This window comes from Bos indicus, chromosome X (genome assembly GCF_029378745.1).
Source record: "Bos indicus isolate NIAB-ARS_2022 breed Sahiwal x Tharparkar chromosome X, NIAB-ARS_B.indTharparkar_mat_pri_1.0, whole genome shotgun sequence".
Lineage (NCBI taxonomy): Eukaryota > Metazoa > Chordata > Mammalia > Artiodactyla > Bovidae > Bos > Bos indicus.
The window spans coordinates 102,197,033-102,210,530 of record NC_091789.1 but is presented as its reverse complement, the minus strand read 5'-3'; the positions used below and the strand labels follow the sequence as shown (position 1 = coordinate 102,210,530).

General features: G+C 37.7%; 1 protein-coding gene across 9 annotated transcripts in view; it reads left to right on the top strand.

Moving 5' to 3' along the window:
• Positions 1-13,498, top strand: part of HEPH (hephaestin) — a 137,949-nt gene that overhangs the window by 26,599 nt on the left and 97,852 nt on the right. For all 9 annotated transcript variants that reach the window (XM_070784729.1, XM_070784728.1, XM_070784725.1 and 6 more), the window contains 3 exons: positions 6,627-6,840; positions 8,469-8,608; positions 9,365-9,496. In XM_070784729.1, the coding sequence (XP_070640830.1) occupies positions 6,627-6,840; positions 8,469-8,608; positions 9,365-9,496 (486 nt within the window). The remainder of the gene's footprint in view (positions 1-6,626; positions 6,841-8,468; positions 8,609-9,364; positions 9,497-13,498) is intronic.

The window sequence follows — 13,498 nt, the reverse complement described above, 5'->3', positions numbered from 1 at the left end:
AGATCAATGAAATATACCTATAAGTGCTTCCAACTCTGATATTCTGTGAAGATTTTTGCAACCTTCTGGTAGGAGCAGGGTGGCATGTGCTGTAACAGTTTTAGCCTAGGAATCAGAACACAGGAACTTCTAGTCCAGGGTCTTTCATTAACTTGCTGTCTTACAATTTGTCTAGTCACTTCCCCTCTCTGTGGCTAGATTTCTTTCTTCTTTTCTTTTTTGTTCATTTCTCCTCCTCTCTCCCTCTCTTTCGTTCTTCTCTCTCTTTCTCCATCCCTCCTTCATTCCCCCTCCTCCTCCCTCTCCTTATCTTTCTTTCATAATTAAATTTGACTATAATGTTTTTTCAGATTCCATCTTTGTGTGACATTTCCTAACTTGGCAGAACGTTTTCTCTGCAGTTGCTAGGATGTATTCTTTTTTCCAGGCAATAGGTGACAGTAGTGTTTGTAAGAAATATCTGTCAGTTCCGTGCAGCTCTCACTAAACTTTTAGTTCTATAAATTCCATTCATATTTGAGGAAAAATCCTTAAACAAAACAAGTTTCCTTGACAACTTAATGATTTCATCCTGGCATTGGATTTGACACACACTTGACATGAAGCAGGCCTCCACAGACTTCTTGGGTCCTCATTTCTGCCCATCTACCTAGGATACTTTGGTCAAGGAGAGTTGATGTCAGCAAATTAGAAACAGCAATTAATGGGGCTGAAAGGACCAACAGATGAATGCTTGTAGTGAGCGCTGGGGTGGGGGAAGTTCTGAAAAAAAAAAAAAAAAGACTCTTCTCTCTAGCTATGGTCCGAAAGCCAAACCCTAGGTTTAATCTCTTTCATACAAAATTAACCAGGCTCCCCTGTAAGATCTGCATGGCTCTCTAGGGTTCACAGTTATTAATATTTTGGCAGTGAATGGGTTTATAAGAAAAGCTTAAAAGGTTACTCTCAGTCAAAAAAACACAAAAAACCCTAACTTTTTATCTGCATTTTCCAGTCTTTCAAATTCTCCTCTTCCTGAAGAATTTTTGAGTCATAGAATATTGCAAGAGTCCCTCAGAGATAATCTTATTTCACTTATTTTACTAATGGGAGGAAGAGACAGAAATCTGGAGAGGGAAAATGATTTTCTCAGGTTAGGGATGTCAGCTCTATTTTTTTCTCCCCTTTGGTCCCATCTCCATCAACCCCTGTTAATTCTTACTCCTAGATAATCTTTTATCTGAAGTCACCTTCATTATACCTCTGGTAGGGGTTGATGTCTAATTAGGATTTAGAGAGACCATTGGAATAGCTCCCCAAAGATAGGACAAAAGTACCAAATTAATGAAAAGACCAGAACCAGAATCTGGCTTTGGAAGTCTAGAAAAAGAAGTTGCAATGAAGATTGGTCAATATGCATATGCAATCAAGCAGCTTTGCAGGTAACTTAAAAACATCACCATGGAGATTCAACATGTTGTTTGCTGGATGCTTACAATTATGTTTAACAAAAGAGAAGAACAAATTCCCAGAAAAAAATGCAGCAAAATATTAAGAGTGTGAGTGTTATAAGTTTCTTTGTGACTTTTTAAAATCTTCTTTTTGCTTTGCTTTAAATCCTAATAAAATTTTAATTTCAGATATCAACTACATTTAATGGAAATGACATTTTTACATTTAAAAATATCCTGAATAATACACCTCAGCTGTCCCAGAAGAACTACTGATACTAGAGTTTTGATAGCCAGAGAAAGTGGCAGGTAAAGAGGCTAGAGCTTGTAATGTGCTCTTTTCCACCAACTTCATGTTAGATTTCTCAGCATCAAAAAGAATATTTATTACTGCTCTGATGCTTCAGAGTTTCTTTTCTCTTTCACCATTAGAACTCACTGTTTATTCATTTATCTCCCCTCCACACCCTCTTTTCTTTCCCCATTACTTTTCCTCTCTTCTCTCATTTTCCTATTCCTCTTTCATCCTTTCTTTGTTTTGTTTCTCTCTCCCTTTTTATATATCTTCTTTTCCCCTCTTTCCTTCATTCCTATCCTTTTTAAATCTATTTTCTCCTATCTTGCCTTTTATCTTTCCTTCTTTTCATTTTCTCCTTGCATTAGTTTTGTCTTTCTGCCCATTCTTCTTTTCCCTCTCTTCTCTCTTTTTTCACTGTTTTTTTTTCTTCCTGTGAGTTTTTCCTAGCCTTTTTTTTACTTCCTTTCTTTTTGCTTTTAATCTTCTTTTCTCTATTTATTTTTTCCATTCCTCTTATTTTCTTTGCTTCTTTTTCCTTTTCCTTTAATATGTATCTTTTCTTTTGTCTCTTGTCTTCATGTTTTTTTCTTTTTTCTTCCTCTTGTTTTATTTTACCTTTTTTTCTTTTTTTTTACAGGTAGATTTCCCCCAGACATAGTAAACATGTGTTTCCTTACACTTGTTGGTCTAGATGCTAGGGATGTGAGAATGAATGAGGTAGTTCACAGTTAGTGTGGAAAGGAGATAGGTATGTAAACAGTATTCACAATTTTATGACAATGCTATCAGACAAGGGCTATAGTAACACACAGGAAACTAGAACAAATTCTGCTTGATTTGTGGAGTGAAGCTTTCCTAGAAAAGTAGACATTCAAATTGAACTTTCAAAGACTAGTGAACTCTTACCAGGCAAAGAAAGAGGGTGGATGGTGAAGAGGGTATTATAGGCAGTAGGAACCACTTAAGAGTGACTTGAGAGCATCATCTGCCTAGAGAAGGTTACATAGATTGATTTTATTCATGGTTTTCAACTAAAGTGGTTTGCTGGTGTTTGGAAATATGTGGACTACTTTTAGCTGTCACAATGACAGGAGTTATAAGGGTATGATACTGTTGTTTATAGGGTGGGAATCAGAGATTCTAAAGCTTTCTTCAATATGTAGGACAGCCTTAAACAATGAAGAATAATCACATACAAAATGCTAATAGCAGCCTTGTTGAGAAACACCAAGAAATAAAATTGAAGAAATGATAGCAGGAGGCCCTTGTAAGAAGTGGTAAGAACCTGACAATGGGTGGGAGCAACAGAGATAGAGAGAAGGGGCAGTGTTAAGAGATATTTGAGAGAAAAATGACAAGACTTTGCTAATGGGCTGAGCAAGAAGAAAGGATGTCTGAGGTTTTTAGCTTGTGCGCTAGATGGATGGTAGTGTCATTAATCATATAAGCAAACACAGAAACAAGGAAAAGGTACTAAATTTTAGATAGAAAGTATTCATTGGGAGCATATTGAATTTTAAGTTTCTGGTGAAGTGCAGGTGGTGTGGATTTTACAGTAGGTAGCTGTGGGTAATAATGTAAACATTAGAGGAGAAGTCCAGGCTAGAGAGAGATTTGAGTGTTTTCATGTTGGTGTCCTTTAGCATGTTATAAGAAATAAAAGTTATAGAAAGTTATAGGAAATAAAACTTAAGGCAGAAATCAACATTTAAGTGGTAGAAGGGAAAAGATAAGCAAGAATAAGGAGACAGCAGAAATATTGGTCACAGAGGTAGGAGAAGACTCAGATGCAAAGTACCGAAAAGTATTTAAAAAGAAGCATCCTGGACAACAATGTCCATATGAGATGATGTGTTACTCTCAGGTCACATGATTCTTCCATAAAGTCTTCTATTTGTTTCTATTCCATCCAATGATTATCAGACTTTGTTGTTTGCACCAACCCCTGAGCTATGACTTTTAGACATTGTACACAGTGTGTCCAGTCATTCATTTGCACAGAAATTCATTCACTCAACACATATATATTGCACACTTTCCATGTGCTAAGTCTAGGGTAGGGGGGTGAAAAGATAGACATGATACTTACTTCCAGGGAAGATCTACAACAAACACACAAAAACACATATATAAAATGGTAAGACACTATCAGATCATGATATATGTCATGAAGGAAAGGAAAAACATTGATGTGATAAACTGATAGGGGCATTACTTTAGAGATGGTGTTTAGGGAAGGCCTCTTGGAGAATGTGACATTTAAGGCCTAAGTAATGGGGAGGAAGAAGCTATATGAAGATCCCTAAGCAGAATATGCTAAGCAAAGGACCCAGCAATTGTAAATGTCTCAAGATGGGAATAAGCATGTCTTGTTCAAGGGTTGGAAAGAAGGTCAGTATGGTTGGAGTATAATGAACAAGGAGAAGACTGACATCACATGAAATCATAGAGGTTGGCAAGAATCATACTATATAGAGCCTTGTAGACCATAGTCAGGAGCTTTAATTATATTCTGAGTATGAATGGAGCATTTAAAGCAAGAGAGTAATGTGCTCTGGATCATATTTGTTAAAGAGGACCCTGTATCCCTTTTGGAGAATGTTGAAGAGGGAAGGAGAAGTAGAAAATGCAGTTGTGAGGCTACTGAAGTTTTTCAGGTGAGAGATGATACTGGGTTTGACTAGAGAAGTGACAGAGTAGAAACAGAAAAATGACTGTAAAGGAAGTGATGACAGGATTTATTGATGGAACAGATTTGATGGATAAAAGAAATAGAAGAGTCAGAAAGTAGATATGGAAAAAATATTTTTCCATGAAGTTTATAAACTAGTGGAAAGGATTGTTTTTTATTTTTTATTTATTTCTTTTTTAAATTATTATTATTTTTACTTTACAATATTGTATTGGTTTTGCCATACATCAACATGCATCCGCCACGGGTGTACACGTATTCCCCATCCAGAACCCCCCTCCCACCTCCCTCCCAGGATTGTTTTTTAAAGAGAGGAGCACTTAGTCCTTAACCATGTGATCTAGATGAGAAGTGTTTTAGAAGTAGAAAAGCAAAAATGTAGAGCACAATGTGGGCCTGAATAGTCAGGAAGGACTTTCTGGAAGAGATGAAATATGAATTGGGTCTTAGAGAATGAGTGAACTCGTAAAAATATTTATGAGGAAGGGGAGGTCTATTCCAGAAAAGTAATAATGAGTGAAAATTTCAAGATAGGAATGAGATATGTGAGAGGGGCAATCAGGGGCAAATTTAGTTAGAGCCCTGGTTGAATTTGGGGCAGAGTGGGAAGTGGGATTGCATCCATAGTTTGGAACTAGCTCATCAGTTCAGTTCAGTTCAGTTGCACAGTCGTGTCCAACTCTTTGCAACCCCATGAATCACAGCACGCCAGGCCTCCCTGTCATCACCAACTCCCGGAGTTCACTCAAACTCACGTCCATCGAGTCTGTGATGCCATCCAGCCATCTCATCCTCTGTCGTCCCCTTTTCTTCCTGCCCCCAATCCCTCCCAGCATCAGTCTTTTCCAATGAGTCAACTCTTTGCATGAGGTGGCCAAAGTACTGGAGTTTCAGCTTTATCATCATTCCTTCCAAAAAACACCCAGGGCTGATCTCCTTTAGAATGGACTGGTTGGATCTCCTTGCAGTCCAAAGCACTCTCAAGAGTCTTCTCCAACACCACAGTTCAAAAGCATCAATTCTTCAGCACTCAGCTTTCTTCACAGTCCAAATCTCGCATCCATACATGATCACCAGAAAAACCATAGCCTTGACTAAATGGACCTTTGTTGGCAAATAATGTCTCTGCTTTTGAATGTGCTATCTAGGTTGGTCATAACTTTTCTTCCAAGGAGTAAACGTCTTTTAATTTCATTGCTGCAGTCACCATCTGCAGTGATTTTGGAGCCCAAAAAGATAAAGTCTGACACTGTTTCCCCATCTATTTCCCAGCTAGCTCATAGAAGCCTTTAAAAGCTAGGAAGATTTTATAGCGGTGGTATAGGCAGTCATCAGTAAAATAAGGAATACTGGGGAAATAATGTAAGAAAGTTAGCTTCTCCTGATCAATAGTCTATGAACCTTTGTGTCCTTGACATAGAAACCTGGATCTTGAGATCAGATACAGGCAGTTCTACAATTCAGATATTTATGGCTGATATCCAAACATTTGATTGTGTTAATGTATGGCAAAACCAATACAATATTGTAAAGTAATTAGCCTCCAATTAAGAAAAAAAAAAAAAAAACTTGGGGAAGCCCATTTCAGAGTTCTCTGATGTAAGCATTCTTATGATCAAGAAGTTCGTTATATATATGCCCACCTTTATTTCTTTAAGACTTGGTAGGAAGCGGAGAAAATTGATCAATTCCTTTTTTCAAATAATAATTATTCAGCTTTATTTACTTATAGTTTTACTTATTGAACATTTTACACTATACTATGCCAAGCAATATGTACATATTTTCTTGATTAATTTTAAAATAATCCCATTAAGTAAAATGCTCTCACTTTACCATGAGGAAACTGAAATACACAAAAGCTTAAAATTTTCCTGAAAGTTATATGCTTAATAAGTGTCAGATAAGATGATTGACTATCCCAGTTTTCCCATAACTGAGGCATTCCCAGAGATGTTGGACTTTCAGTCCTAAAACTAGAGAAGCCATTGGTAAACAGAGAGGAGTTTGTCATTCTAGTGGCAGGTTTAGTTAACCTCTGTGCTCATTATTCTCAATAAATTTAATAATATTTTACCTAATGCATATCAAAACCATATCTGAAGCTACCTACTCTCTGCTATATGACTAGAGAGAAGTAGAAACTCCCTCAGGCACTATACAGGGGTATTCTGAATTCAGATTTTGCTCTCTGTTCCCACCTCAGGGACATTTGAAATTTACTGCCAAGCAGGCAGCCATAGAGAAGCAGGGATGAGGGCAATCTATAATGTCTCCCTTTGTCCTGGACACCAAGCCAATCCTCATCAACGTTACCAAGCTGCAAGGATCTACTACATCATGGCAGAAGAGATGGAGTGGGACTATTGCCCAGACAGGAGCTGGGAACTAGAATGGCACAACCAGTCTGAGAAGGACAGGTAAGGTTTCAGAAAAGAAGAGATCATCCTTTCAGAGACTCTAGACCAGTTTACTGAAATGGAGGATATTCTGAGATGATGAGGCACTTATCTTCTGGTAAGTCGCTTCAGTCGTGTCCGACTCTGTGTGACCCCATAGACGGCAGACCACCAGGCTCCCCCATCCCTGGGATTCTCCAGGCAAGAACACTGGAGTGGGTCGCCATTTCCTTCTCCTAAACTCACCTAATAACATACCAACAAATCTAGAGCAGGGACTAAAACACAGGTAAGGTGGAACTCAGTGCTTCATCTATGTTGCTATACTCTAGAGCTGAAGTAAAGACCTTGCCCACGTCTTCATGCTCTAAGCCTTGGCCTCCTTTCCTCCTCTCCTCAGAAGCACATATATTGGGATTTAAATTTTATATGGAATTTACTTAGGGGACTGAATATCCCAAGCTCAAACGTCCCTTACCATAATTTTATTAAGATAGAGGGTAAAATGAATAGCAGAAAAAAACCCCAAAGAGTGACTTAAGTATGTCAGAATTTTATTTCTTGTTTACATACTAGTGCAAATATGAGCAGTTCAAGGCCAATAGGAACTAAAATGTCTATTCAAGTTGTAGTCATTCCCAGCTGTCAAGAAAGGGGAAGTAAATCCAGGGTAAGCAGCATTGTTTGTGAGGCAATGACTTGAAGTTGTATACATTACTTTCTCTCATACCCCATTATCCTGAACTTATTCATATGGCCATACCTAGCTGCAAGGAAGTCTGGGAAGTGTAATCTCTGGTTAGGCAGCAATGTGCTTAGATAAAACCTAGGTGACTTTATTACTAAAAAGGAAGGAGGGAAGAATGGAAACTATGGTACAGATTAGCAATGTCCGCTATTGTTTATTTTTGGTGTTCTCAGTACCCTTTGCCAATTATTTGTGTTGGTTGTTGAAGGTTGAAGCCTTCTTGCTAACTTGTTCTGCAACTTTGAAAAAATGAATTCCCTTTTCTGATTTCTGGTTTACTTGTCTTTAAAGTGATGTGGTATAATTGAAAGAACTTGACCAGATTTTAATCCAAGCCCTGGTTCCCCTTCTGGCTGACAGTATCAATGAAGATAAGTCCTGTCATCACTGAATCATAGGGTTCTACTTTTAGGATGTACATTCCTCATCAGTCTATTGGAAATGCCAAATGATACAATGAATAATATAGCTCTTTGTAAATAGGAAAATATCTCATAATGAGAAATCTGTAGGATTTCATTTTCTTCCTACCTACCAGCAACAGAAGCAGAAGCTGTTAGTATTCTCCTACCATCTGTACCTTGTCCTTTGTCAGACTAATTTCATCTAAAACATCATTAAGACTGGAGCTAACGTTCAGGGTTTGATTCTTATCATAGTGTTTTTACCATATAAATTTTACTATAAATCCCTAACTAGATGATGGCAAACAAAGTACTATAAATAAATACTGAAATCTACCATTTTTAACTGCAGATATGCAGCCAAGGTGGATAATCTCACATAAGAATAGGGCTCTCCTAATATCTGTGCCATGAAGTTGGGTCTGACTTAGCTTTCCCATATCTGAAAATGAGAGGTTAAAGGCCAGGTGCTCATACTACTCTTTGGATTCCTCTAGTTATGGTCACATCTTTCTGAGCAACAAAGATGGACTCCTGGGTTCAAGATACAAGAAAGCTGTATTCAGAGAGTATACTGATGGCACATTCAGGGTCCAACGGCCAAGGACTGGATCAGAGGAACACTTGGGAATCTTAGGTAAGGGAATTCCACTTTCCTTCTAGTATCTAGAAGCCTGTGATGATCCTGGGGAGGCTGTGTCATATCAGGAAGCCCTCACCATTCCTCATTATCAATTTTCCTTATGACATACTGGAAATGTGGTCATATTTTATAAATCACCCATGAAAATAAGCAATCAAATGGAGTTAATTCATGAATTCTGCAGCAATCTGAACCAGGTATTTCCAGGCCTCTATATCTTGGGATCTATAATAGTGATACAATTTTTAAATGTTAAAGGCAAGAGAACTTAAGAGTATCAAAAAGTGGGGGAAATGGTACAGGGAACCAGTATTACCCTTACACCCTTGCAATTATTGCTTCAGTTTCATCACTTTTATAGGAGCCAATGAGCTTCCTCATTCTTATCATCATACAGAAGATACCCACTGGTCCTTGAAGGGAATCTTCTCTCATTCCTTACCAACAATGATTCCACAGAATTCTGATTATCTAGAACCTTGAGCTATTATACAAAGAGAGATGGGAGGTGGGAATAATTGAAGGCATAATCTTGTTGAAGTACCCTCATCGTGTGGGTAACAGTATCAGTTCAAGGGCTTCTGAATTTTAAAAATGGAGCCAGTTATGACTTTCAGTCTTGGGACCCTTTCACAGGGCAAACCCTTAATTCTAGGTGGCTCCTGTGTATATCCCTTTCTTTAATTTCTTTAATGCCCTTGTTTCACTATTCCACTAATGAGAAATTTTTTCTTCTTTTGCATTTACTAGGTCCACTTATCAGAGGAGAGGTTGGTGATATTCTAACTGTGGTGTTCAAGAACAATGCCAGCCGCCCCTACTCTGTGCATGCCCATGGAGTGCTAGAATCCAGCACTGGTTGGCCACTGGCTGCTGAGCCTGGTAAGTGGGAACATTTAGTGAAGGAACATAGGAGGTGAAGCATCTCTGTTTCAGCCTCTGGCTTGTTCCATTTTTAAAAGTGTATTCTTAGCAAACAGAAACAGGAATATTTACCAGAACTAAGCCATAGTCTGAATTTGTCTCTATAAAATATTCATTCTTTCAATCTCAGAACAAACTGCCTACTTTAGGTCTTTTGCTTCATCAAAGACATACTCAACACTTGTTACACATGGAGCCTTATACTATCCTTAACCCTGAATACGGACTGAGCTTCTAGTCTCTCTAGATCTAGCTATATGTAATCTGAGCTCTTAATCATGACTAGAGAGTGGCTTGTCCCAGACCACAAACTGATCCTTAAGCCTAGTCATAGATAAAGTTCCTGTCCTCTTAGTACAGACTGAATCCTAACTGCAGTTACATATTAAAATTCTAATACTAAATGTAGAGTTACCATGATCTTGACCACATTATCTTCTATTCATTCATTCATTCTTACTTACTGGGGGCCTACTGGGTGAGGAACAATGTTAGAAGTTATTGAAGTTTTGGGGAATAATACTTGTTCATACTCTAAAAAACACTTGGGCTATTATTGTATAGAGATAAGTAAACTGCTAATTATAATGTAGTGTTTTAACTCTTAAATAGGGGCTTTAAAAAATGTGCCATGGAATTTTAGAATAAGATACCTAATCTAATGTTCGGATGGTCAAGGATGGTTTCCCAAAGTAGGTGATATGTTAGCTGAGATCTAAATCAGTAATTCTCAAACTTTAGCATGCATAAGAATCACCTGGAAGACTTGTTAAATCATGGATTTCTTGCAATAACTCCAGCACCTCTGATTCAGTAGGTCTGGGATAGGGTTCAAGAATGTTCTCACTCACAAAAGTGACCAAGTGATTCTGATGTTGCTGGATCAAGAACTACACTTTAAGAACCACTAATCTAAAGGATGAGAAATAAGTATACAGGTAAAGGGATAGTGTGGAACAAAAGCAGGGGAAAGGAAGCTCCAGTCGTGGGTAATGCAATATGTAAAGATTCAGGAGTAAAATAGATGAAATTTGAAGTTGAAGAAAGGGTTCCAAAAAGATAAAGTAAGTAGAATCAGTGGGATTTGATTAATGAATATGGAACATGAGAAGGAGAAGGATTCTTGAATGGTAACCACCTATTTGAAGGAAAATCCTGAAATGTTTCCCAATTTTTGGTCTGGACAACCAGGTACAAGGGCTATCATTCAACAATATAGAGACCGTATGCAGCAACTAATTTGGGATGGGAGAAAATGGGTAATGATGAGTTCACTTTTGAATTTCTTGAATTAGAGATGTCTATAAGACAGCTAAATAGAGATATCTAATAGACATAAAGATCTGAAGCTCAAAAGAAAGGTATTATCTGAGGGAATAAATGTGAAAAGCATCAACATTTAAGTAGTAATTGAAGACAAAGTAATAAACAGTCACCCTGGAAGAGTATATTCAATGGGACAGTAGGAATCCTAGAATAAAACACCAAGGAAAACAGATTTTAAGGGAGGTACTAATTGAAAAGTAAATGTGAGAAAAAGTGAGAAAAATGTTAGAACAAAAATCAGATAAGATGGTACCAAAGATGTTAAAAAGATCATTTCAAAGATGAAGAAGTTAATGGTTTTAGCTTCCTCAGAGAGGTTAAATAACATAATGGAATAAAGAATAATTTGGAGATCTGGGAGTGAAAACAGTGAGTGTAACTTAATTTTAAAACTTAAACAGAGCAATTTCAGGTGATAAGATGATGGTCTGTAGTTTAACCAAGGGCCACAGGAAAGTGGGGGCTTCCTAGGTGGTGCTATTGGTAAAGACCCACCTGCCAATGCAGGAGACTTAAGAGATGTGGGTTCAATCCCTGGGTTGGGAAGATCCCCTGGAGGAGGGCAAGACAACCCACTCCAGTATTCTTGCCTGGAGAATCCCACGGACAGAGGAGCCTGGTGGGCTACAGTTGATAGGATCGCAAAGAGTCGGACACAACTGAAGTGACCTGGCACACAAAGTAAAGTGGAGGTGAAGGTTACAGGAATTGAATCGCCAAAGGCACTAGAAGGCTAGCGTTTTAGATGAGCTATCCATATAGACTTTAAAGTCACTCAGAAGAGTGGTGGAGATTGAGGTGGAAAGGAAGATGGTGACCCAGGTACTAAAATAACCAATAAATGACTAATAAGAGAAAGGGGATACATTGGAAGCAAGGAAAACTTTTAAAAGTCTGTTGTAGTAGTACATACAAGTAATGACAATGACTTTATCAAAAGTTGTAGGAAATGAGGATTGAGAGAATTAGTTGGGTTTGAGGGATTTTAATGGATAGTCAGGGCTTCCCTGGTGGCTCAGTAGTAAAGAATCCTCTTGCAACACAGGAGACATTGGTTCAATCCCTGTGTCAGGAATATCCCCTGGAGAAGGAAATGGCACTCCAGTATTCTTGCCTGGGAAATCCTATGGACAAGGGAGACTAGGGACTACAGTCCATGGGGTTGCAAGAGTTGGGCACAACTTAGTGATTAAACCAGCACCACCAATAGATAATCAATAGGACATGATGATTGTACAGGTCTTAGGCAAGCAATAAGAGAGACAGTAGTGTTAAGGATAAGAAACTGATTTTTTGATTAAGCACCTAGATGGTGGTACCAATAAGGGAAAAAAAAAAAAAAGAAGTACGGGGTATTTTTTATTGGTTTATTTATTTAGAGGGGATAATATTATGTTTATTTTGTAATGTATTGAATATAAGTTACCTGTAAGACATCCTAGTGGAAAAGAGAATGCTTATAAAAATAGGAGGCTATACTCAACTTGAGTATGAGTCTGTAATTTGAAAGAAACATCTGAAAGAGATGAAGAGATTTAACAGTCATCAGTAACTACAATAAATGATAGTTGAAGTCATGATCATCTATGAGATTACCTAGCGAGATACTGCGGAGAAGGCAATGGCACCCCACTCCAGTACTCTTGCCTGGAAAATCCCATGGACAGAGGGGCCTAGTAGACTACAGTCCATGGGGTCACTAGGAGTCGGACACGACTGTGTAACTTTCAAGTAGACAACCTGAGTGACTTCACTTTCACTTTTCACTTTCATGCATTGGAGAAGGAAATGGCAAGCTACTCCAGTGTTCTTGCCTGGAGAATCCCAGGGATGGGGGAGCCTGGTGGGCTGCCGTCTTTGGGGTTGCACAGAGTCGAACACGACTGAAGTGACTTAGCAGCAGCAGCAGTGAGATACTGTGTAGAGTGACAATAACATTGAGCTGAAAATGGAACTTTGTAAAATACCATTATTTACTAGGGGGTGATTTACCTTAAATAATTTATAGATTTAAAGTATTTCTATTCAAAAGCACAATTTGACATTTTTGTACTTAAATGAAGTGATTGTATATAAAGTTCATTTGGAAGAATAAGGAACACCTGGACAAGAAGATCCAAGAAGTATTTTTTAAAAAATTAATGAGATGGATGGACCTAGGAAATATTATACATAGTGAAGTTAATCTTACTAAGACAAATACTATGTGATATCACTTATATTTGGAATCTAAAAAGTAATACAAATGAATCTATATACAAAGCAGAAACAAAGATTTAGAAAAAAAAAAATTATGGTTACCAAAAAGGGAGAGGAAAGGAGGAAGGGACAAATTAGGAATATGGAATTAAAAGATGAAAAATACGATCCATCAAATAGACAAACAATAAAGATAAAGATAAACTGTATAACACAGGGATTTATATTTAATATCTTTTGATAACCTATAGTGGAATATAATCAGAAAAAAAAACCCTGTAATTACTATACTGTATACCTGAAATTAACACAATATTTGTAAGTCAGGTATTCCTCAGTAAAAAAGATTAATGAGAGAAGACTAGCACAACTCAATATTACAAAGGTACAATAATTAAAGCAGCCTGGCACTGTTAAAACTAATTAATAGAACAA